The 27786-nt window shown below is 38.7% G+C and overlaps 1 protein-coding gene across 1 annotated transcript in view; it reads left to right on the top strand.

Moving 5' to 3' along the window:
- The window catches only part of LOC139693518 (uncharacterized), a 439072-nt gene that overhangs the window by 394776 nt on the left and 16510 nt on the right, over positions 1-27786 (top strand). Inside the window, exons 5-6 of the mRNA XM_071591711.1 lie at positions 13383-13539; positions 23034-23348. Of these exons, the coding sequence (XP_071447812.1) occupies positions 13396-13539; positions 23034-23348 (459 nt within the window). The 5' untranslated portion in view covers positions 13383-13395. The remainder of the gene's footprint in view (positions 1-13382; positions 13540-23033; positions 23349-27786) is intronic.

The raw sequence follows: 27786 nt of genomic DNA, 5'->3' as shown, positions 1-27786 counted from the left end.
AAATCTCTATCGAGAAAAAATTGTATTAATTGTCCAATAATTATGCATTTGCGATTTAATGCTAGGGTTTAATATTGCAGCCTTAAGTCACCACTGTCACTGCAGTGGCGCTTTGATTTTTCCAATATCTTAGAAATTGGGGTAAATTAGTTGCCTATCATTCTGATTTTAATTTTCCTAAGTTTTGCTCCCCTCTGCCCAAATATTTCACCTTTTTTTCTCACCACGGTAATAATCCTATGGCTACGCACATCATGACCTATTTTCTCGAATGCCTCTGGTTCACGTTATACTTTTGTACGAAGTTATAAAGCGTTTCCCCACAGCTAGAAGAAAAGGTTCATCTAATAAATATTATTTTCGGCTTCGATGATACGAAACAACTGTTTGTGAACCCGAAAACGTTAATTGGTAATAAAAAATCCAACCTACTTTATCTAGATAGACTTCCGTGTCCACCATAAATGATGAGAAGTCCGCGCGATCTATCCTACTCTCTCTGATAATAAGAACAGTATCCTGACATACCCCCGTAGGCGTTATTCTCCTTCTATTCAAGATTTCATCATCGCCCAAACGGATGCAATTTCTCGGCATATAAAGATTAGTGTTTTAATATCTCTCCAGACCGATTTGAGGTAGTGCTCGCGAAAGAAGAAAACGTCTCAAAGGTACTGATGCGAAAATAATTTGGCGCAGCAAAGTTTCCTGATTCTTAGCAATTTATTTTCCTACTTCTTCGAACCGGCATAATTTTCTCGTACCTAGCAGTGTACTGCCTGAGCCCATTTTAAAACATTATCAAAGCCAACTTAAACGGTGGGCTGCCAAATAATATCCTAATGATGCAATAGAGATAATGATAGAATAAAGGATGGCCTCCTCATTACGAAATTCCCACGAGTGAGTAGTTGTTGGCATAGCAAAAAAGATATAAAGTCTTCAGAATACTTGTACTTGTCAAGAAATAAATGCTAGGAATCATCGATAACATTCATTGTCATTGAAGGAGAATTAATAAACATTCTTTCCGTATCACACCATTTCACCCTGCTACATGCTTATTTAGCGTCTCGCAAAATCGGTTGGAGAGGTAGACATAAGACGAGTGAAGCGTAAGTAAGTTCATTAGGAAGCAAACGCCGCTGTGCCAAATCGATCTTTCCTCTTCAATAGTCCCAGCTGTATCCATTCCAACGAATGGGAAGTTCGAAGGTTCAATTCCAGATAGAGGACTTGGAGAGGACATTACAAAAAAGCCTCGGAATAATTTCCGAAGAAGTTGGAGAGAAGGTGATGTTTATCGAAATCATCATGAACATTCTACAAATATATTTATTCCATCAGTCCCAACTCTCATGACTTGACAAGAGAAGGATTGGAAGGAGGTGAAAGTCTCCATATTCAATTCGGAATGGAGTGGCCCGTGACACAAGTGTCTTAGAACGTATCCTCTCAGGCCACTCTGTCCCACATCCACGTAAAAAACTGTGAAAACAATGAATTTTTATTGCAGCTCATGTTTATATTGCTGAAAAAAATTTTCTTTTGATGCAACTTTCAATGCAGAGTTTCATGCAAACTTTCAATGAGTCACGTAACCGATAATTCTATAGTGAGGAGGTCGCATCCCCTTCAATACATTTCTCTCTACCCGTATACGTTGATTCACCCCGACATTCACCTTCCTTCCGGCGCATTCCCAACTTCCCAACCCTGCTAATGTATTCCTGGCAAAAATACGAAAATCGTATCCTTATGTCACCTCTGCAGCTGCACGTAGGAGAGTTAATTGAAAACAAGAAAGATGGGTGAATGGAAAAGAAACACCTCCAACCCTGAGGAAAGAAATCTCTTTGTCCCAGAAAATCCTGTCTGCTACCTCTCTTTCATTCTCTCTTTCTCCCCACCCACGCGTGACTTGGAATCCGTAAAACAGTCGAAGGAGAAGGCGTGGCTGGGTTAAATCGTCTAGGCAGTGCTTCATAACCTCAACCGTAGCGCTCTTTATCTTGATTTTCAAACGTATATATTTCTCTCTCACCTCATTCCAAAAGCTTATATGTTCATTAAATTCTAGCAAGTTTATGGCACTACTATTGATTTAAAATTAAAAATACATATATAATCACAAATTTAATATTGGTGCAATTCTACATCATTGTGAGAATATTTTATTATTTTTAATGACTAATGAATTCAAGTAGTTTAAAATGGAGCTACACCACTCAGTTGCCTGTTCCTCATTACCTTTAGCAGATACTAAGCAAGGGGGCCTAGCTTCTAAAAAAGCTCACCTCGCTTCCTCTTGGATGGCGTATATCCCAATTTAGGAGTCGCAGATCCTGAACGGATGAACTGCGACGCACTTCCCCTCCTCCCTCGCTTCCACATGGAACCTATCTCCCTCTCTCACTCTCTCTCTCTCTCCCTCTCACTGTTTTCTGTTTGCCTCGTTTGAGTCCCCCATCGTTTGCAGTCCATCCGCTTCCCACCCCTCGCCTGATAGTGGACCATAGGAAGAGCCCGCCCGCCCTGTGGTTGCACGGAGACCGGAGAATGAGGGTGGGTGTCCGAATCGCAAATATTTTGAGTTCAAATGACATTTACCAAGGTCAGTTTGGATAAACGTCGGTTCCCACAGCCAACGGGGCTTTTGATATTTCCGCTCCCCAAGAACTTGAGGAGACTTCCGAATCTCTCTTTCAAATCTATTGGTCATTCAAACAAAGTGATGGATTCCCAGGGGAAGTTGGGTAAGAAGTAAAACTCTTGGTATATCATTGCTGGATTTCCATGTTTGTTTTTTTGTTTGAAAATTCTCTTTCTGACTCACTAATATCCGTACCGTTCTAGGCTTGAATGGTTACCTGCCGGATTTCAAAATTTATGAAGGCTGTTTATTGAACAAGAAAGGAAACTTTGGTACTCTTTAATTATTAATTTTGATTTGCAATTTTATCTCTAAAATTTTGAAATTAAAAATAAAATACATAATAAATCTAACTTCCCATTTTTCGCTTGTCTGTTTAACATAATTTTCATTTTTGACAAAATTCATAACCCCGAGGGCCAGTTAGTTTCATCGGTTGAGGTAGAGCTCATCTTGTATTACCCCTTATAGAGAATGCAATTCGCACTTGTTCAATGTACAAGTTTCGGTTTCCAGAAAATCACGCAGTTTGGATTAAGCTGAGATTGTCGACAGGCATCAATCGAATGTTAGCCAGGAATTGTTGGCGAATTGGCTGGGATATTCTGTTGAAGAACCCTCTAACCATATCGCCTAGGTATTTAGCACCTCTAGCCAACAGAGCCATTTTTAGCAAGCATGAAATAATTTTTATCTTAATGAGGCGAGTGAAAGGAGAACTGAGGTCCGACTCCAATTTGCAGAATACTTAATTTTAGGTAGTTGGATCCATATCGGTAAACTCCACGTGTAAGTAGTAAGTCTGCTACCCTATTAGTTCATCCAACTCTCTACTCTTTGACTACCACGTCCCCTTGGAAAGAATATATGACTAAAATCTTTTTTTCTCACCATTTCAATGATAGATTTTGTACATATTTAAAAGGAAAATGAGTAAAATTAAGTGATATAATTTTATTAAAAATACTGGAGTAGTAAGGTTACGCAAATCCAAATTGTGGTCGTGTATTCGTATGTTAAAGCAAATCGTAGCAATTTTAAGAAGATCATGATAAGTACAAACGGCTGAGGGCATTTAAAATAATAGGGCATCAATACTTCTCTATGAACGTACGAAAAAATACTTAGCGGTATATTTGGTAAATATGATGAAAAACAAAATATTTAAAACATTGCATGTGGCGAATGGGCTGGATGAGTTTCTTTAATAAATGTGCATTTCTTACTACGTAATGTAGCGAATAAAATTCATAAACTCATCAAATGTGCCGCCATCGTGTGACGAGAAACTCTCCTCCCAGACTGGCATGGTATATGAGCTTGATGAAATGCCAAAAAGTGATATTTTTCTGTTAATTAGTTGAGAAAGAATAGATTTCAACTTTAATCCCTGCACAATAAAGTGCACTTGTGTATGGAGGTAACGTATTCCAAAATTTATATATTGTCCCATCCTGCGAACTTTGCCCTCAAAGAGTTAGCCTATTTTAAGCTGGCCCGGGCATGTCTACTTGACGATCGAGAGACACAAATACTCTTTTCATTGGCAATGCGGAGATAAAGTTATCGAGTTATTTTAGAGTTCTAATCACTAAAATGTACATCAATATGGTTCTAATGTTAGTTAATAATTATATTATTGATGAAAGAGCATAAAATATCAATGAAGGCATTTTGTTAAACTTGACTTGGCGTTACAAAGGAAGGGCTTATTAATTCTCTGAAAAGAAAGCAATGCTCAATGCTTCAACTAATTAACCACAGTTATCAACCCGAAGGTTGTTTTGAAAAATTAACATTTTATCCAAGTCATAGCTTGTAGAAATAAATTGAAAAATTATATTTTGTTTTCTATATCGGAAGTTAGTCCTAAAAAATAAATCACAAAAGAGTCATTAAAAAAATATACCCTTCGCATGTATTTAACTTCAAAAAATATACAGTGATTATTAGGCAGCCAATAATTAACAGATCGCTTTAAAGTTTAGCTGAGAAGTGCATCATTTTATGTCATAATTAATAGTCACGAACAATAGTCGATGTTTAAGTTAAGGCGCGATGTAAAATTCAAAATTATTCCGTATGTATAGGTACATATATATATATATATATATATATATATATATATATATATATATATATATATATATATATATATAATCATCTCAAGGAACCAGTGGAAATATGAAGAAGGAGCTCATTTTATGTGTGCTCTGGAAAGTTTTAAATTGCGTTAAACTTATAGTTGAAAATGTAAAATACAGAACCAACAGGCTAAACAATCGCCATTATGCTGAGAGACTTTAATCGATAATGAGGAAGGGAAACAGACTCTTCTAGCACGGTAAAGAAGTTCTCACCAATGACGGACGCCGGGTGTTGCATCAGCATTATCGCACCTCCTTTTTGCTGCGCCGTCCTCCACTTTCCGTGTTCCTTCCACGCCGATTCCGTTGGCTCATCGCGACGCAAACAAGCTCGGTACGTCCGCAAAATCGATCCGTAATAGGATGTAGAAAAATAAGGAAAACCCCGAGACCCCGTGAAGGCAGGGGCATCGAAAATGGAGTGCAGAAATTGCACTTAGGAGAGGGACAGCGTGGGGCACGGGAGTGTTGTGTATGTGACCGAAGCGGGCGGGTTGAAGACGCGGGAGGAGTTTGTGGGTGGGGAAGCATAGGTCGAAAATTTCCCTTCACCCATCTCCTCCACTCCACCAAGGCCTCCATCTCTATCCCTTCTATCATCTCCTTTTCTCTCTGTGGTCGCCGTCGGTGGGATGCTAAGTGCGACCTCCTAATTGGAGACGCACGTCCCCCCGGGCGAATCTGGGGCAACTCCTTGCCGTCTACCACTCCTCGCTGCCCTCCTCCCACTCTCCCGTCTCTCGTCCCTTCACCTATCTCCCCGCCCCCTATGTCTTCTCTATCTCCAATCCAATCCCTTTCACTCTTCCGCGCTGCCTAAAAGGCTCCATCCCCATTGAGCGAGAGATGGTGCTCAACGAGGAAGGTATCGACCCTTAAGCTTGAGGGCAAATCTGCAGTATATGGTAGTTTTGGATGTTTAAGAAATAAAGTATTATCAGATAGTTTATCAAAGACTTCTCGAGCTCCTCTCGAGGATTACCAGAAATCCTGAATCTTATGTCCCAATTAATGAAAGAAATAATTCTCACTTTAATCCTGTAAGTTGAATTAAAATTTCAAATAATATCCATATTTTTCTGCCTTCTACGTGTTTTTCATGTATCCCGCATAATTTCGTATACTTTTTTCTCGACCTCATTAATGGGATTCCCAATAGGCATGATATTATATTATTTTATTTTTTTGTTTTTCTTTTGAAGTCCTTAATTGCATAACATAATTAATTATTTAATATGCATTGTGTAATTGGAACAAAATTATCAAATTTCTTTTTCTTCATTTTGCTTAATTGTTTGTAGGAAGTAATTCTTAGAGTACGAAATCTATAGTTAGAGATTGGAAAGAGACCCTCCCACGGGACGATCGAAGCTGATTAGGACAACGATCTAAGGAAAATTAATCCAATTTTCATTTGCACGGAATTTCAGGTCCATTCACGTATTTAATAGATGGATGGTAATGTTGATTTTAATCTTTTAAATATCTCAACTGGTCAATTACAAAACGGAAACGAAAACATACGGAAAAGTTACTGCCCCCTGGTTTTCGGTGATATTATTTGTTACTTTTACGGATAGTTCGAGTATATTCTTCGTCCACCTATTGGGTAATTGGAGATTTTCCCGGATGGTATATTCGTCTTGGGTGAGAGGGAACAAGTAGTCTTTTGCGCGAGACTTGACACTTGAATCAGTGAAGCGCGGTGGAAAAAAAGGGAAGGCAATTATGGTGTAGTTTTCATCCCCATTGGTAAAAAGGAGTATATGCTTCTATTTTTTTACCAGCAGTAGCTCAGAAGCTATTCAATAAATCAAAGAATAGAAAAAGTACATTTTTTAATTTGTTAAACTCTATCCAAATGCTAAATTAATGTATTTAGCCAAATCCTGTAATAAGTATTTCTGTGAACGAAGGGTAAGGAATAGAAGGAGGGGTTGTAAAATCGGAGCTTGACTACTAAACCACGTGTGCCTTTATAATAGAGCATTTGTTTGTTTAAATATTCGATCAAAAGCTATGAAATCATTCTTAGGTCCATATTTCGGGCAAACTTGGGCTATAAAATGCATGTCCAGCGGTCAAGATATTTGATCGAAGCATTGCCGAAGCTCTGCTTCAGTTCTAAGATCCACCGAACACGACACTAAATAAATACTCTCAAATCTGCATCGCAATAAATCATTTTTCCACTGCACATACTTTCTGCCATTAGTCCTTCATTCCGCTCAACAGGCATACACCTTACTTGGCTCTACCTCGTTTACCCAACACATAAGAATAAATTAAGCATCGGTTAAGCATTGATGCGCTTGGGTTCGGATGTAAGGAGAAACCGAGCAATTACAGACCTGTTTCCCTCACATCCATCTCGTGCAATTTTATGTAACATATAATTGCTAGTTCGATCGTGAGACACCTCGATAGTCAGAAGATATTAATGAAAACCCAGCACGGTTTCCAAAAGGGTAGATCCTGCGAGACACCAGTGGACGCAGTTTTTCTAAATGTTACGAATTCCTTCGACCGAGTACATCATAATTAACTACGTACTCAAAAAGCTAGAAGTATTTGGCGTGTATAAAAATATCCTGGGTTAGATTAAAGGCGTTTTGAATCGTCGGGTACAAAGAGTAGCCAAAGTTGAGTTAGCTCAAATATAATAGAAGTTACTTCAGGTGTTCCAGGGAATTGTTATCAGACCTCTTTTATCCTACTCAACGGTAACGACATTGACCCCGTAGTCACTAGTAAGATACGCTTATTTGCCGACGATGCAATGGTTTACCGTGATATCCGTAATCCTGAGGACACAGCAGTGGTATCAGATGACCTTAATACTATACAACGCTGGTGTGACCCTTGGAAATTAGAATTAAACTTAAGGAAGTGCGTAGACATAAATTTTTGGAAAAAGAACAATTTCCACCCGTACGCCTACTGCATCGGGAACACCAGAATGGAATGTGTAGACTCGATCAACTACTTAGACGTAACCCTCACTCACGATCTCTCCTGGGTGAAACATTCGGGAAATGTGTGGACAAATAAACAAAAAATTAGGATTTATTAGAAGAGTACTTGGTAAATGTGATGAAAAGGTCAAAGAGAAATGTTATCTTCCGCTGGTTAGGCCTCCTTTAGAATATGCTGCCAGTATATGAGATTCTCACAAAGTTGGATTGATTGCCAAATTGGAGTGCGTGCAGCGTAGAGAAGCTAGATTTGTAAAAGGTTGTTATGATAAACCTAGCAGCGTATCCAAAATATTAGATCAGCTAGGCTGGGAATCACTCACGGGCGAAGGTTAAATTACAGAGTGAAGCTTTTGCATAAATTGGAAGGATGTTTCTTTAGCAGTGATGTTGAAAATGTATTATTGTCCCCATCGTACTCCGGTAGGAGAGATGATGTTAATAAAATTAAAGAGATTAAGTGTAGAACAGATAGAGTTAAGATTTCATTTTTTCCACAAACGATAAGGGATAACATTGTCCGACCGCGGTAGGGTCATGTTCTGTTAAATTATTCTGGTGTGTATTCTCTCCCTGCCACGCGCCCCAACGGTGGCTTGTAGGGTACTAAAATACCTAAATATAAGAATTCCATTGCATATGTATATAATGCGGGCTCATGTCTAAATGATGAATTTCTTAGGGAAATGTTTTTTTCTTTGTCGATGATTTCACCGATATTTAAGATTTGGAATCACCTAAGTATTTAAACGCACTTCATTTTTTCGAGCCCCTTCACAATATTTTGTTTCTCTCAATCACTGGTAAATTAAGTACGATGTACCTCTAATTATCGATATTTATCTTCATTTTAAATAATGTAATGCCTAAAAGAGCTGCATATACCGCCTGCATGTACCCGAGGATATTGAATAGCGACAACTCCCTTGTTTCCATCTCGTGATCTCTAGGTTAGCCAGTGAGAAAGCCTCTTTGGCTACCCGAGGCGGCTGTGTGGTCAAAAATTAGGTGATATGATTTACATGTTTTAAGCATTGTAGGAGAATTCCAATGCATGTGTATTTAATGTGGGCTCTCAATCGTAATAGTAAATCCTATACCAAGTGTATTTTCTGACAAAATATGATAATAGAATGATGTCATTGTCAAAATTACCTTGTCAAGCTGTTGCTCTAAATGGCCAAGTTGTTAATTGAATGTTTGGATATTCATAATTCGAGAAATGCTCGTATTGAAATATTTTTCAATCATGGTACATAAATTTTGCGACACTTCTTTACAATAACATTCACGCTGTTATGTTATTGTTTTTATCCATACTATCAACCGTATAATTTTCGATTTCGTAATTTCTTACGTGCTTAGCAACCAAAAGAAAGAACGCTGCTACGTCATTTGGATTCTATTACAGGAAAACTTTATTGATGCATTGGTTTCAGCATTTTCTTTGATAAAAGATAACTCTCAGTTTGTGTATACTTCAACTGTTATTATAATTCGAATGATATGCCATTCCGCTACGATAAAAAGATAAATGACCTTTGAGACAACTATATTGTCAGGATGTAGAGTTTAAATATTTTTATAACAAATTCATAATTCTTTCTTCGTGATCTAAAAAAAACACGTTTGTGTTAATTTAAACGGGCGTCTTGACTTTTCATCTGTTAGCATTTGGTCTGTGTAGTTGTGAATGACTGCTCTTGCCTCTCTTGTGGCATTTCTAAGACGCTTCCAGAGGAAACTTTAGGACAAGTTCGTGATTTGTTTCGGAAGCGCCAATCATCTGAGTTCTCGTAACAATTGATGAGGGCGCAATTTTCCGTTCTTCTGACGGTAAGACAAGTTTGAGGCTTGAGTAGCTGTGCAGCCTGGCGAATGATAGAGCTTAGGTTTAATTTGCGAGAGTAATGAAAGACGAGTCCTCCAACTTCATTTGGAGCAAGTCAGTAATTAACACCGCAAGTTTCGATACAGGTAATTCAATAGTTAAGTATAAGCTGATCTCCCCACAAGTCGGTAGTATTCCAATCATGGTTAGTTTCAAAGAAATGAATGAAAATCATTTACCTAATCAAAATTTTTTATCGCAGATTTTGAGGCGCGTAAGCTTCTCTACTTTTATGATGGTGTTGGCATGTAATCCGTGCTAAAAGGGCAGAAAGAGAACCCATTCTAGAAAAATCGCGAAAATTTAGAATAAAATCAAAAGAGGAAAGTTTAACTATGAACGCACAATGGCTGCAATCCGATATGAAATAACCATTCACTATGGGAGGTAGTTTTCTTTAGCTAAAAAAATGCTAACCTGTTCAAGCTTCAACAGTTGTCGCTGACAAGGTACTGTGCATGTAATGCCCATGTTGACAAGTTGTTCGATTCAAACTGCAATTTCTCTTCATTACTTCCCCTTGGCGGTGTTCTGAAATGAAGCATTAGAGGGGAAGAGCAAGCCGCAATTTGTCTCCGCTTAAAATGGCCTCCCTCCCCGGCTCGCTCGAAACAAGCCAATACGCCACGCAAGTACTCGCTGCCTGGAATTCCTGGGCAGCCAAGCTAATCGTTCGCCGTCGTATCGCTCGCTCTCTCACTCCCCGACTTCTCTCTGTGTCTTTCATTCCGTCCCTCACTGTCCACCATCCCTTCCATCTGTTCACGTGGACTCATGCGAGCAAACATCGATTGGTTTCCACGGAAGGGAGAATGAACCAAACGGTGAAGGGAATAATAGGGTGCAGTATTTCCGCGGTGCTTCCCCTACCCTACGTTCGCTCCCTAATGCCTCCAATTCATTCCTGGATCTAAGGGATCTCTCCACGGACTAGCATTCCTTCCTAAAGGGATTTCTTTGTTTTTTCATTTTTTTTAAATGGTCGCTTTATAATCGGAGTCGGAGCACTTTTTGCGGCGGTTTGTTTCTTTTATATGGAACGGTAGAGATAGTCCGCGGACGGTAGAAGTGGCCCTCAACATTGCAAACACCGAAATCCTTTTCCCGGGCATTTATTGTATTCAGCAGGGAACAGAAAGTATGATATTTATAGATGGCGATTTGCACTTCCAAGCTCTTTCACCAGAGCTGATATGTTCCCTGGAAAGTACTCCAGTTACAAATAGCACTAGTATTGATTTATGTTTGCTAGATAATAGTGGAATCTCTGTCTTTCACCATGTAAATATTTTATTGTAAACAAACTTAGTAGTTTCCAATATCTTATTTTTAACTGTTGCCCAGTAATATTGTAGAGAATATCAAGCTCGTTTCATTGTGAACACTTATGAATACAACGATACAAAGAGTTCATGTATTTCTGTAAACCGTTGAATAATGGAAAAAAGTTAATGGAGGCTATACCTATAGAAGCTGGAACGGATGGAGAATCTGGAAGAATTGTGATGGCAAGAGTAAAACTGTTGCATATTTCACCCATTCAATTGTTCTTAAATACCTAGATAAATGAGATTTGTGGAAGGCTGGTGGTTGAAATTAAATTCAGGGAAATTATTAAAGCCCGTATTAAGAATCGTTTCCCAGAGCTGAGATAAATATGAATACAGGTGCCGTAGGACCGTATGAGCAACCATCTATGGACAGACTATGTGGGTAACCAAGCTTTAATTGGTTCACGAAGTTATAAAGGGATTGCGTTTGTGAAAATTATAGGCTGTGTGCGAGAATTGTGAGATGAGGGTAAATTGTAAGAAAACAAAAGTATAGGAATTTGCAAGGAGTATGAAGACTAAGTTAAACACAATTGTCGGAGTACGTCAAGTAGAGCAGTTTGGAGTAATTCACGTTATTTAGTCAGTATTTCGAACGAAAATAATCATGCTGATTAGTAAGATCATCAGGAAAAGAATTATTATAGCAAAAGAGGTGTATGCAAAGAGGATTTCATAACCTGAAAAATTGATATCCGTTACTTTCTCCCTAACTCCATGGAGGATCTACTTAGAACCTTCGTAGAACACTTTCACTTGCCATTATGTCGATTTGAACATTGTGTGATATTTTGTATGGATTTTTATCTTTATCCTTACAAGGTATTTTGTGAATTATGTCAGGGAATGAAAATGTCCTCAGCTATCGAAGCACCTAAAGCAGATTTTGATAGAACTCTGTGTCCATCATTCGCAATGCCCAATTGGTATGGAAACGAAATTTCCTCTGAAATATTTACCCATATTTCCAAGTCCATTATAGTTTTTCGAGAGAAACGAACGAGTCATTAAGTTTCCGTTCCTTGTTGTGGCACAGGATTTTGTCGACAAGCCATTTATGGACTTCTGCACTCGAAGCATCTCCCCCACTCCCTGATAGATCTAAATCAAGGGTAATAACTGGACCTTTAGAAATGAACGGCTATGAGTGCTCGTATTAAATTAGTCCTCTAGACTCGCATGCGACACTTGACAGCGTGGAACCTGCCCTACCCGGTATTCGTCGCAGTCTTGTTCACTATAATTGAGATCGTTGAACTAATGCCCTCTGACTTCAACGCTCCCAATATCTTCCTTATTAACTGCCAAAGAGGCGATTGAATTACAGCGGCGGCAACCCACCAATTAGGAGCGCATGGGACGCGCTGCCATCATTAGCTGTACTTCTAACCCTTTTTTAATGAGACCCTCGTTCCTCAATTTATTAAATCTTCAAAAAAAGGACTTTTATGGGAGAGGAAGAGAGAAAGCTTTCTCATACATTAGAGTGTTACATGTGTGTGCTTGTTTTCCACACAACATTTAACTCAATGAATACTCCCAGCATGCTAGGCCAATGCAAAACCATCCTCTCAGAAGTGAACGAAAGGTGGCTTCTGTCAAACGACGCCCAAATGACCCTTTTCGCTGTCGTGGAAAATTTCAACCAGTTTCAAAACTATTGCGAGTGGGATCGTGTTAGAATATTTAAAATTGGAACACTTCGTTAAAAACATTGTGCAGTGCGTCTAATTATGAACTACCATACCCAGCTCAAGCAAACGTGTAGCACTTTTGTAAAAGTTATTTACTTTAAATGCTTATTTCTCCTTGCCTGGTACTATAAGTCACTGTATTTCAATACGACGAATGAAAATAATATGGGCGTATGACTTACATTGAAGTAATTAATTTCAATGCAGCTGAAATAATATGCATTTTTTTATAGCCTTCCTCTATTTTTCTTTGATTCATTCTGTCAAATACGTTTTCAAGAACGCTCTGAGAGCATACACTGAACTGAGCCATTCACATCCCTCCAATGTAATTCACTATTATATTCAACAAATTCTATTTTGATATTGGCCAAGTTATTTCAATGGTTTTGACTGAAACAATAATGGTGTGCTTTACGGTTTCTAGAGCTATTCCCGTAATGGTGCATTCCACGAGGGTATTTGTATTCCGTTCTGAATTTGTGAAAACCTGACTTCCACGATCCCAAAATACATATCGTATATTGGCGACGCTTGGTTATTCGCGAAATCAGCGTCGTTTTGATTTTTAATGGTGCGGGGTGAAATTTTCGCTCCTCCCTGACTGCCTCGCAGGCATCTATGGTCTCCATTTAACCCTGTCGAACCAAGTCGTGATCTTTCTTTCCCGTTCTCTCCCCGTCGTGAGCAGTTGGCGTGCAGCGATGGAGTGCAGCGGTGAAGGCGACGGCAGCGGAGGGAATTCGTCGTCCCTGGAGGAGGCACGGCGGGAGATGCGGGAATTAAGGGAGAAATATCGGGCGCAGTCGCAGCAGTTGATGGCGTGGCGACACCGGGCCAAGATGCAGGTAAGAGCGAGCGGCTCGGAGCGAGAGAGAAGAGGGCAGGGGTAAGACGAAGTTGGGGGGATGGAGCTCTATGCTTTGGCTTGGGTGCGCGTGTGTTCTGTCTGTGAACGGGAGTGGGAACTGGGGGAACCATTTGTTCTCCAGTTTCCGGCGCTTAAATCCGATTCTCCCGCTTCTGTCGCTCAAATCTGATTCTCGACGTTCAATTTCGGGACGCTTCAAGTGATGTACAGCTCACCCGGTTTCGCCAGCTAATCCAAAAGTTAAAATTGCCACACGAGGAAGGGGGTGAGGGCAGAATGTCAGCCAAAATCGTATCATTATTGCGTAACGAAGCTTAGCACAGTATCAAAATGAGTTAACAAAAATGGCGAAATGGCCGTGTGGATAATTCTTATATAACAATATGTATGATGATGTTTATTTCCTAAATTCAGGATATGTAATAATAATCGTGGCAGTCTTTATCGGGGTGAAGGCAAAACTAAATTTTTCTCTACTGCCATCGACCTCCTTCTTAAGTATGCTGTTTGCAAAATTATTTGAGCAAGAAGAGGATGAACTGCCCCATGAAATATTAAATAGTTCAATACACTACAAGTGTTTTAAATATCATTTTGTTTAAATGAACTAGAGGAAGACATTGTGCGTTGGTGCTAAGGACATTCGAGCGAAATATATTTTGATGAATTATTTTTTTTTAATGGCACAAAGTAAATTTTTATCCAATACTTGGGGGCATGCAATTTTTATATGATATTTCTTTGAGACTGGATAAGATTATCATACCTGAAGACAACAAGTACGTATGTTTTGCCGTAGAAATTTACTTATCTAGGATAAAAATTGAATAAAATTTAGTCCATTTCGTTTGCAAGCTATAAATATGGCTCGAGCATGCTTTATCATGTGATTTTCATGTCCCCTGTTTGTATTTTGTTGGTTATCTACTCAGAAGAAGATTATAGGACTACCTATATAAGAGTACTGAAATAGCGTATATTTAGTTCTGATTGAAGCTTACGATTAGCTTCACTTTCAGTCCTTATTGGGGTACAAAACCAGAAAAGGAAATGAAGTGTGTCCATTATATGTATATGTATATATATATATATATATATATATATATATATATATATATATATATATATATATATGATTTCGTCGAAGTAACACGGAAGTGTTGGATAAAAAACTTGGACGGCAACAAACAATACAAGAACACATAAAAAGAATACTCAACACGTTATTTCTTGATAATTTCGACAGAATTTAGCGCCCTTTTCATCGGAAGAAACAGAAGTATTTATATATATATATATATATATATATATATATATATATCAATACTTCTGTTTCTTCCGATGAAAAAAATGATATATATATATATATATATATATATATATATATATATATATATATATATATATATATATCAATACTTCTGTTTCTTCCTATGAAAACGGCGAAAAATTTTAATTTTTAGATCTATTTAAAAAAGTTGACTCCATCTGGTAATTTAATAAGACCGTGATATTATATTTATATATATATATATATATACACATATATATATATACACATATATATATATATATATATATATATATATATAATATCACGGTCTTATTAAATTACCAGATGGAATCAACTTTTTTAAGTAAATCTTTAAAAATTAAAATTCCAATGTCAATGTCTTAAATTCATATTGAATGCCATTGAGATGATTTAATGCACTAGTATACAAGGTTTGTATAAAAAGTATCGCTAACAATGTTATCCCTACTTGTGCGTGAAGTGGTGAATGCTTACCGTCGGTTAAATGTCCCCATGATCGCAAATCGTATTTGCATTGATGAGATGATAGTGCACGCCATTATCACTTAAAATTTGGCGATGCGAAAGATGTGCACTAAACTCGTCCCGAAGGTCTTGACGGACGACCAAGAGCAGAGTTGAGTGTCTGCTTGCGAAGACCTTCTGCAACGACATCGCGACGATTTCCCAACCCCCTTACAGTCCCGGCTTGGCACCAGCACTGTTTCTTATTCCCCAAATTGAAATCCTCTCTTAAAGGATACCACCATGGGACCCTAAGTGCCGTCAAAGTAGGTTGCACGCGTCCCCTTGAGGACCTTACTGAATCTGTCTACCTTCGAGAGAGCCTTCGAGTCGTAGAAAAGTCGCTGGCAACAGTGTGTCGACGCTCAAGGGATGTGTTTTGAAGAATTTTGAGACATTCTAGCAATATCTGAAATAAATCTATTTTTTCTAAACTTTTCCCTATACTTTTTATGAAAGCCATGTATATCTAAGATTCATTTCCACATTCGCGCAGAAAAGTTTGACGCTAATATTGTTATCTTCTTGCATTCGCGAAGAGTCTTTTGTAGTGAAATTACATATTCTATCCTTTAGCATTTTTTTTGTTCTATTTATTTTCCTATCTACAGTCAATTCTGTGTGTAATATTTGGTATCTCCGTAAGTGCTTCTCCGTTATAACCTTTGGCATTAATGTTCTACAGCAGTTCTATCGCATTAATAAAATGTTTAGAAAGAGTGAAACCGTCTTCACAGAGCAATAATTAAATCAACAAAAATGAAACGGGAGTAGTTTTAATCGGTCTACTTTGTAACTTCCATGCTTTTGGGCCCCTTGCCGAAATCTCTCTGTAAACTCACGCAGAGACGTCGAATACATTAAATAACCCCTTTAAAATGTCAACATCGCACGCAGTGTAAGAGTTTGCTGTATACAAGCAGTCAAATGAAGGGAAAATATTTGCTTAGTCAACTTTTTTACACCTCGACATAATTAATGCCAATCACAAGCACGGACTCTCGTCAAAATATTTGACGAGCAGCTCGGCAGTAGATATAACGGAAATTACTTAGTGTCTGGAAATGGATTTTTAATTGGTCGCCCGAAGAGACGATGATGCGAAAGAAAAAGCTAGAAGGTGATTATATTGGAGAAAAAACTACTTAAACGCTATAAAAAGGTAAAAGTAAGTTGTTTTTAAGGAAAACAGAGGATAATGCAAGGGACAAGTAATATTTCAAATGAAATGGGGTAAACCTATGAACCGAGGGGAGAAATCAGTCGGCTCGACGTGTTCGACATCGCACTCCCCCTTTAATCCGAGTTTATTGGGTTTGTTTTCCTCCTCTCACCTGGATATTCTGTTGTCATGTTACATATCTGGGTTGAATTTTTTCCTAACTGCGATAACGCGTTAGCCGTTTAATTATCTGCAGGCAAGTTAATTTAATGTAACAAGAGGAACGGAAAAATATGGTTTAAATGCGGTGGCATAAAGAAGAACGGGTGGAGTCTTATTTGCTGTGGTTTAGGCTAAGAGAACCCTATTTAGTCCATCGGCTCTGAAATTTTATCGATGTGATTTTTATTTATACATGTACAAAATATGTCTGCTTTAACATATAACGCCGTTTATTTACAAGTGCAATGAGTGACTCCTTGCAGTGAAGTGAAATGGTCTGCCATAACACTGCGGCGTATTAGTTGATAGTGATATTGAAATGTAAGAATAACCACTTGTATTAGCTATTTTGAAAAGGTAGATTGTTACAAGTTTTGTATGAAAAAACTACTATCCACCTGAAGTATCATCTACGAATTAAAAACAAAGAATATCAGTATTGAATATGCCAATAAAACTTAAGAATGACCATAAATTGGACAGTAGAGCATATTCTAAAAATCACGATTGAAAACATTTAGTTTTACGCGTGGAAGTACCGATGGAATAAGAGTTTAATGAGGTGTTTCTAAAATCTTCAGATTTATAAAAATTGCTGTCTGATCGTTTGAGGGAGAAGGAATGAAACGCAAAATTGAGATCAAAAGAGATTTGATATCTGATCGTAGCTAGAGGGAAATGATCTTTTGGTGATAAAATTCCGGTATAAGCCCCCGACTGTCGTTATAAAGCAAATAAAATCTTACACAAAAAAGGAAGCGGTGGTCTGAATAAATTCATCTTGTTGATTGAAACTAGAACGAAGCTGGAAAGAAAAACTTCGTGGGGATAATATTCTTCTTTTGCGAAGAAAATCTGGATTGGATGAGTACCGTTTGTAGCAGGAATCCTCGAAGGTGATTGAATAGAAGGAGGCGTTAACACATGGGATCCCGAGTTATTATTATATGAGACCCTTATAGGATGGAATATCTGGAGAAATAAGCGGAAATGTGAGGTAAATAATAAGGAAAATTAAGGCTGGGAATGCGAAATTTGAGTGAGCACGGGATGGAAGATTGCAGAGGATGTCGCGGGGGAGGCACAAAGATGAGGACGTACGTCAAGGCGAAGCCTTAATATGGTACGCAACTGCTATCGTTGGCGCCACGCCGGAAGAGAGCGGCAGATTAAATCTCGCCGAACTCCGAAATGTACAATCTTTCTTCGGATTGGAGCTGCTCCAAAGCCCATATCCACATCCACCTAACTGTTAACCGTTGCCGAAACGCAATCCATCCAACATCTCCTGGCAGTATCGCCTCTACCAATGGGGGGTCCGAAAAGGGGCCTGGTCCCTGGACGCCATAGAAGTAGCACCTACTAACACACCTCATGCAATGAATGATGATAATTCGAATCCATCGGGCGGGCGTTAAATGATGCGGTGGTAAAAAAATAAAAAATGACATCTCCCTGTCATTGTCGAAAGTACGTACAATAATGGGGTTCCCCTGAAAGTGATTTTCCGGTACGTTATTGGTCTCCAACTGCGATATATCCTTCTTTACAATATTCAACAAAGAGTAACCTATTAATTTTTGCCTTGGTGGATTGTTAATAAGCGAACGTGTGATGCACCAAGATGATATCTTCAGCCAAAATATGATTGAGGATTAATCACATTTTACGCCCACTCTTCTCAATCACCTTGAAATAGAGTTAATAGTTCGAAAAAGCGCAATGAAATTGCGTTTTGTCTTTTGTGAATGCACCTTTAAATTCTTTGTCTTCAAGTCATCTTATGAAATACGAACGTAAATTGATATGTGTGAAAAATTAATAATTTTGTCATGGACTATCAAGTCGAGGATTTGATTGTAAATACTCTCCAGACTATTCTGTTTCCCGCCATAAGTTAGCCTTCAAACTATAACGTTCTGCTCCAATTTCATAGCAGTGACGTACTAACCACAAAATGGTGCATAATGATCTTATGTTTTCGTAAATGTGTGGCGCACCGTTTCCGTTAGGAATATTAAGAAGACCGACTAGGTGCGGAAAGGGACGCTTGCTATGGAGCGCTTTGTGTTTTGCTCTCCGCCAACGTTCCAATTTGCATATTCCTCTCGTTTGAAACATCCGCGATGAATTGGCCTGCGGGAATCCGTTTTTTTGTTTCAGGCTCACAGTTCGCCGCGGAACGTGCTCTCTTTTGAAGTCATCGTTTGCATCCGTTCGAGAGAAAAATAACTGGCGACACAAAATTATTTCTCTGGTGCTCACAAAGTCGCGGATCCAGTAATAACTGTAAACTTTCACCATGGGTGTCGCAGCACGTGAAGCCTCCGAGCGCCGACCGTTTGGAGTGTGAATTGTTCAAATTAGAGCCGGTCATGGCGCCGCGTTTGTATTGCTTACTGGCGAGAGAATATCGGACGATGCCTGGGGCTCTCTGTGGGAAAATTGCCGGCTCAAAAGTTTGATAGTTTCGGACTTCACTTTGTGGTACTTCTTATCTTTAATCAAATGTTCATGTTTGTACGGACTAATGCCACCAAGCGTTAATCACAAAACCAATAGAAGACCTTGAAAATCTATTATAATTTGGCTCGCAATATGTCAAAATAATTTTTAATCAAAATAACTTTTCAGTGTGTCCTAATGTGTACATTCCCTAATACTTAAATTTTCCAAAACCCAATTTAGCAATATACTGAAGGCAGCATTTTCTAAATTACGCATTTCGGAAAGTTCTACTTTTAATTCGTAATCCCGTAAGCCGTGTTGATATATGTAGAATTGCTGAGGGGATAACATTTGGTTTCCTAGTGTCAAAAAATAAATGCACACAGTTTGTATAATTTTATTCAATAGTTTATAGAAAAATTATGCTCATTATCGGACGTATAAAAACTTCCTAGTATGTCCTTTCCACGACAATCTGCGAGCAAGCAACTAGGCAATACTCGTGGATATTTTCAGATGGATTTTTCACTGGCTCTCCTGTCGATACATCTTGATGATATGCCAACTGAGTGGGCTCACGTTTCTAAGATACAAGATATACGGGTCCAACCATTTACGGCTGCACAAGAAAATTTGATTTGGCAGCCCACATTTTCATATTTGTTTACTTTCGAAGATCGTCATTAATGCATGGGAAAGAATCCTTTATAACTTATATGTAACATATAAATAACATTTGGGTGGCACAACAGAAACAAAATAAAATAGATTACACGTAAAAGGACACTCACATTTTAGCTTGTTTGAGCTTTCGGCCTTCTCTGATTCCTTTTCAGGTCAGACTGGAAGGTCTCGGACGGGAGCAATGGAGTCTGGGTTGGGGGAAGGGGAAGGTGCAGGGTATGTTGGGAAGGGAATTAAAGATGGCGGTTAAGGGTGGAAATTTTAAAAGATCGGAAAGCTGGTATATATGCGGATTCGCGAGTTTTCACCTCTATATTGGTGGTTGAATCGGGTAGGAATACTAGGATGGTTAAGGAGAAAGACTGTTCAAATGAAAGGTTGTGGGAATTTGCATGTGAAGGGATATGAAGAGAAGAGAGTGAGGTAGAATTGCAGGAGTAGCGGTGATTGTTCATTCGAATGGATAAGGGGGTTATGCATTCGCCTATGTAAAATGAAGTCCATTTTTTGCATAACAAAAGATAGATAATGTTTTTCGAGAGGCAATTAGCGTGGGAACGAGGTGAGGGGGCAACGAGGGGATTTGGGGAGAGGGGAGCAGATCTGAAAAGCAGACATGTTTTACATCGGGGGTGGTTACAAGTAGAGGAAATATGAGGAAATTTGTCTGGAGGGCGCCAAAGGGTTGGTGAATCTCAGAAGGTTTTTGAGATTGGCGGGTCGTCTGTATACGAGAGATGGGTATTGGGGCAGTAAGGATGAGACAGCGTCATTGTCGTGTAAAATAGGAAACAGTTCTTTAAGAAAGTAAGTTCTTATATCTATATCCATTCTCATGGATATAGATATAAGGAAAAGGAACATATATAAAAGAAAAAGACAGGAGAAATGGGGAAGGTGGAATCGAGCAGATCACAAGTGCAAAAATATTTCCTTGACCGGGACTTGAACTACGGATCTTTCGACTTGCCGGGCCGAGTCTCTTGCCATTATCGAGGAAACGTAATTTACACTGAAATCTGCTGCTGCCCCAATTCTATGGGCAGGAGATGGCGTAAGGGAGCTGTTTCACCCGCCAAAGGAGGACTGAATAACGGAAAGAGGAAAGGACAGTAGGGAAAGCAATCATACAACGTCATAAAGGATGCGTTTCGTGGCACGCATAGCCAGAAGATGGAGACGAGCCACTTAGCCAAATACACATTCAAACACAAAAAAATGTATACATATTTTATTTATAAATTCATGTATATTAATACGGATATAGGTATAGGGTAACCGTGTTGGCGTCCTAAACAGATTCGGGAGGACAGCGATTTATCAGAGACGAGCCGTTATTAGCCAAATTGCTCATTTCCCGAGGCTGCCGAAAGCTATTATTTTGTTCGCTCATTTTTACTTATTCATTTTTTGTTCTCTCAGTTTACAAATTAAGGAAATGAAAATTAAATTCATGAACGCAGGAAGGGCCTCATCCCTGCCCAGTTCGTGTTTCAGGCTTCTTTTCTCGCTAGGGCTTAAAAATGACTATAGCTGAAACGCCGACGGGGTTTCTTTCACTCTTGTTAGTTATTATTGCATCAATTGCGTAAATTTCATAGGCTTCAGCCAATCTTTAAGTTCATATTGTGATAAAACTGTAAACTAAAATTTAGGCTTCTATTTATATCACATTCATAATAAAATTTCATTTATTTGAGATTTCCGTCCTCCGCGCGACCATTCTCTTAAATATCAGGATTCACTTGTCAACGTTTTAATAAAATAATTACAAATATATAATACTTATAATCATTATTGCATTTGCTGTCTGCCAAATATCATTGACTTTATTCCCTTTTCTCTCCCGTTGCAGCTCCTAAATAATATTAGTATCTACTTATTTTGCAAATATTGATATTTAACGTTAATGTATAGTAGTAAATTTCACGCACATTACTTTTTCAATTATTTCTTCTTTCTTTTGAAGCCTGAAATCCTGGTTATCATCATCGAAATTGTAAATAAGAGGAAGAAGGAAAAAGCTACTTGCTTTTCACTATCTTCCTAAGTCTACAGGGAAAATTTATAGCAACTCTGGGTAAGGTTGACAGGATAATATGGCAAAATCACTCATAGCAAGGAATAACTTTGGAGCACATTGCAAAAAAATAGAAAACGCCAACTAACCGTACTTTAACCAACCACTAGGAACAATTATGCAGGTGGCTTTCGGGCATCATGCCCTACGCTTCGTTGCGAATTTTCGAGTACCGTTTGAAGGGATAGAAGTGATCTTTAGGTCACAAAAATATCTCTATCTGAAACGCATAAAGCCACCTGGCATATCCAGTAGTGGGTAACCTCTCACATTTGGATTGGAAATAGCAGAACACCACTCGAATGTTTTATGAAAAATAGAATGTTTTCTGCTATAGTTCGAAAAGTTCTCTTCAAAGTTGTAATGCTTTTGGCAGAATGTTATCTGGTCATGAAAATGCCCGTTGGCTTCACATCCGTTACCTATTATTACTGAAGTTTTAAATGAATTGGAGTTTCTGGATAGTAGAAGATAATTATTTATATAAAATAAAAATTTATTTTTTTTTCTGAAATTCGGTCGCAAATACTACGCTTTATTTTTTGTAATATTTTTGTTATAATGCACGGCATTTTCATATACGTTGAACTGCCTTCTTAAAATAAGGTACGAAAGAAGTTTTCATTTCAACGTCACTAGAATTTCAGTTGTATTTTATTTATCAATCACACACTAAGCAGCATTGTATTAATGAAAATTGAATTTTTATAATTCCGCATGTGGATTTAAAATATGCATAAATTGAACAAATCTTGAATCTTATCGTGTCGCAACGTTTCACGTCACTGTGAAAAAGCCTCCAAAGTTGATATGACAGAGGCCATTGTGGCTAAACAATTTGGCATATGACTTAACTTATCTCAGTCTTATCAGTTTCCAAGCATTCATGACCTCCTCCCCATTTACTCACAGTCCCCTCCATTCTTGCCTCAGAATGTTGCTCACGTGAGGACGTAAACATGGAGTTTTCTTCTCATCTCCCTGCTTTGCCCTCCTTTCTATAAAGATGCAATGCAAACAAGTGTCTATACCATAGTTGAAATTTTCCTCTTTTAGGAAGAGGCCGTAACGAGGATATCCCAAGAGAGATCCGAGCAGCTTCGAACCCTGTCCGCTCAGCTTCTGCTCTTCGAGGCCCGCCTGTGCCGCCGGCAGAAGGCCCTCAGGGACCTTCTCTCATCGCGAGAGGCCCTGGCCACCCACCAGCAGAGAGTAATCCGCAGGCTGAGGGCCCGTCTAGTGGAAGCGGGGCTGGACCCCAGAGCGGAGGAGGAGGACGACGACGACGAGGAGGAAGAGGAATTGCGACGGCGACAGGAGGAGTCCACCAACGACAGCGACAGCGCCGTCATCCTGGAAGACGGGTCCGAGGTAGGCAAGGTTGACCAGGGCGCGGGCGAGCTGGGTAATTGACACGTTAATTTGCCATAGGTGACGACTTTTGAGCCGGCGCTCTGCTTCGAATTCTAAATTCGAACGGTTATCCTCCAGTGATCGGTGGATGTGGTTCTGCATATCTTTCATCTTATGTCTCGCACATCAAAACTATGCATAGACACTGCCTTCAGTTTTCCCTGATTATGTACAAAGTCAAGCCGATGGAGGCCCCGTTGCAAGAATTTCATGGTGTTAGGGGCGAAATATTAGTCTTTACGCTGTAATCAGAAACAGCAGCCCCCACTATTGGTCTTGATTTAAGTGATTGATTATTTTCCATTTGTCATGTAACTAGCAAGGAGTCCGTTAATATGGTGAGGAAATGGAAAGAGTTTATCGAATGGAAAGAAAAACTGTTTATTGCTTTTTACAACAGTATTATGAAAAGTAAAAATTATGTGCAGCAACGATACGTTATGGATGCGACTCGAAACCCATCCATGTGAAAATTTCCGTATGCACAACATCCCTGTGAATAAATTAATGTCAGTAGTAATGCGTCGGTGATGCCAAGACGTCAAAATATTTTAATACGCAATTGAAAAGGGTGCATTCGGCTTTCCGAGAGATGCGCGAAAACATGAACATAATAACAATACGTATTTTGTCCGGAAGCTATATTTAATCAAGTCCCGAGGTTAGAGTTCAAAATGAAATAATTTTAAAAAGTACAAAAGGGAGCCCTTTGATATTCAATTCTTTACTAATGGAGCTCATATGTAACCGATGAGGGGTAAAAAATGACCCCTTAAAATAAAAAGTGTGCATTTTACTATTTCTCCGGTCAGGTTTGAGCAAAGACCTTTCTACGCGGCAGATTTCAGTTTTCTAGCTCGACTGGAAGTTCGACGACCGGATGTAGCAGTTACGACAAACTTTGCAGGAGATCCAGGCTATTGCGGAAGGAGTGACCGAGAGATGTGCAGTTTTATATGTATACATGTATGTATGTATATATGTATGTATATATATTATATATATATATAATATATATATATGTGTGTATATATATATATATACATATATAACATATATATATATATATATATATATATATATATATATATATATATATATATAATGGGCTGACACAATATAACACAAATAGAAAAGAATAGACACATTTAAAAGAACACTCACACGGTAAATTGTTCGAGCTTTCGGCCCTCTCAGAGGCCTTCTTCAAGAGAGACTCTCTTGAAGAAGGCCTCTGAGAGGGCCGAAAGCTCGAACAATTTACCGTGTGAGTGTTCTTTTAAATGTGTTTATTCTTTTCTATTTGTGTTATATTGTGTCAGCCCATTATTGTGCCGCTCGTGTGAGTTTTTCCGTACAATCGTTATATATATATATATATATATATATATATATATATATATATATATATATATATATATATATATATATATCGATTATATGGATACACTCACACGAGCAGTGTAATATTGGGACGGCGCAATAGAACACAAATAAAATAGTAACACTTAAAAGGACACTCACACGGTAAATTGTTTAAGCTTTCGGCCTTCTCCGAGGCCTTCTTCAAGTGAGAGTCTTGCCTAAAGAAGGCCTCGGGGAAGGCCGAAAGCTTAAACAATTTACCGTGTGAGTGTCCTTTTAAGTGTTACTATTTTATTTGTGTTCTATTGTGCCGCCCCAATATATATATATAGGAAAGATCCAAGAGAGATGGAAGGAATATATAGAAGAACTGTATAGTAAAGAACTTTGACCAACAAAGTTAGACATTGAAAAATAATATGACTTAGAGGAAGATAGTTTAGGTCCAGGAATACTAGACGATGAGACAGGAAGGGCATTAAGGGAGATGAAACTTAATAAGGCCGTGGGGGTGGATAACATTCCCGCGGAACTATTGAAATGTTTAGGAAAATGTGGGAGGAAGAGGCAATATGGGCTGATTCGTAGTATCTATGAGGAAGGAATCTGGCCGGCAGACTTTGTGAGATCATTTTAGTTCCTATTCCGAAAAAGGTAAAGGCTACATTATGTGAGGACTACAGAACAATAAGTTTGACATCCGACGCAGCTAAAGTTGTTCTCAGGATCATAAACAAAAGGATAGAGAGTAAGGCAAATGATTACTTAGGGGATGATCAGTTTGGGTTTAGGAAGGGGAGAGGTACGCGTGATGCCATTGCAGTAATTGGATTATTAATCGAGAGGAATATAGAACACAACCAGGAGGTATTTGCCTGTCTCGTAGATTTCGAAAAAGCTTTGTTAGAGTGAATTGGGGAAAACTAATGAGTATATTGAAGAAAATAGGAATAAATTGGAGGGAAAGGAGGCTAATCCGTAGCCTGTACATGTCTCAGTCTGCACAGGTGCGGGTGGGGAACGGGGAGTCCGGATGGGCAGTGTTAGAAAGAGGTGCAAGGCAGTGTTGCCCATTATCACCGTTGCTCTCGATATTGATTAAAGAGGCATGGGAAGAACTGGAGGTAGGAATGAAAGTGGGCGGGGAATTCGTAAAATCAGTTAGGTTTGCTGATGACCAAGCTTGCTTTAGTTTGTCAGTCAGCCAAGGGGCTGCAAGCATTGCTGAGTGCATTGGAAATTCAGTGCGACAGGTATGGGATGAGAATCAGTATTAATAAAACAAAGGTTATGCGATTTTCTAGTAAGGAAAAGGCTAAGCCAAACATTAAAATAGGAGGGCAAAAACTAGAGCAGGTAGAATAGTTCACGTATCTCGGAAGTGTTTTGGACCGACACGGTCAAAGTAGTAAGGACGTAAGAAGAAGAATTGCGTTAGGCAAAGAGGCTTTCACAAGGAGGAGGGAGTTGATGACAGGGACGTTGAGTAAGGATGTTAAGAAAACACTCGTAAAAACTTTGATATGGAGCGTAACTATGTACGGTGCGGAAACGTGGTCATTAAAGCAGGAGGATAGACGTAGATTGGAGGCTTTTGAAATGTGGGTGTGGAGAAGAATGGAGAAGGTGAAATGGACAGAGAAGAACACAAACGAGGACGTACTTGGTATGGTGGGCGAAGAGAGGGGTTTGTTGGGAGAAATCCTATGGAGGCAGGAAAAGTGGATGGAGGGGGTATTGACCGGCAGTGGAATGTTGAAGACTGTGATAGAGGGGAGAATGTTAGGCAAACGAGGAAAGAGAAGGAACAGGATAGGGATATTGGGCGGGATGAAGGGAGGAAGAAGGTACTCGGAGATGAAGAGGGACCTGATGTAGTGTAGTATGTTTTGTTTTGCTAGGAGTCACAAAATATTTATTTAGGAGCTTTGTCCATCCAAAAACCTACCTTAACCGGTAGATTACCTAATTATATATATATATATATATATATATATATATATATATATATAGTACAATACACAGTAACACACAATATAGAAACACAAAAAAAGAAGAACACTCACACGTTATTTCTTGATATTTCGACGGAAACAATCCGTCTTCCTCTGAAGATATAGAAGTAATGCATTACTTCTATATCTTCAGAGGAAGACGGATTGTTTCCGTCGAAATATCAAGAAATAACGTGTGAGTGTTCTTCTTTTTTTGTGTTTCTATATTGTGTGTTACTGTGTATTGTACTATTCGGCACTTCCGTGTTACGTCTACGAAAGCATATATATATATATATATATATATATATATATATATATAAGAATTTCACTCGCCGTCGGGCTTAGTACTGGGTGAATTTTACCGTCACCTACCAAACCGACCTTCGGGTTGATTATTGTGTTTATGGTTTCATATAAATATACGAGGTGTGTTCAAAAAGTAAGGTGACTTTTCAAATTTCTTGTTTTTCTGTGTTGTTACACATGTCCCAAACATGTGTTGCTTATTGACAGATACAAATGTAAGACGTGTTTTGGTGTGCTCGGCGATTTTCTGCTATAAATAAATGGATCAAAGAATTTACATCGAATTTTGTGTAAAAAATGAAATTAAGTGCTCCAAAAAATTTTAAATGTTGACAGTGGCATATGGTGAGTCTGCTCTGAGTAAACAAAATGCGTATTAGTGGTACAAGCTCTTCCGATGGCCGAGAAGGTGCCCATGACGAACCTCGCTCTGGACGCCCCAGCACGTCAACAACAGATGAAAACGTTGAAGCAGTGAAGAAAATTGTTTTGAAAAATCGTCGAATCATTATTAGATTAGATTGCTGAGGGTATTGGCATATCTGTTGGCTCGCGCCAAGCAATTTTTACGGATGTTTTGGGCATGAGAGGTGTGTCAGCGAAGTTCGTCCCGAAACTTCTTGATTTTTACCAGGGGAACCGTCGCATAAGCATCGCTCAGGAGCTTTTAAATGACTTCAATGATGACCCTGATTAGCTCAAAAGGACCATAACTGGTGACGAATTAT

Source organism: Hetaerina americana, unplaced genomic scaffold (assembly GCF_022747635.1).
Source record: "Hetaerina americana unplaced genomic scaffold, ioHetAmer1.1.p SCAF_1, whole genome shotgun sequence".
NCBI lineage: Eukaryota > Metazoa > Arthropoda > Insecta > Odonata > Calopterygidae > Hetaerina > Hetaerina americana.
Note: the sequence above shows the minus strand (reverse complement) of the source record. Positions and strands in the feature narration are given on the sequence as shown.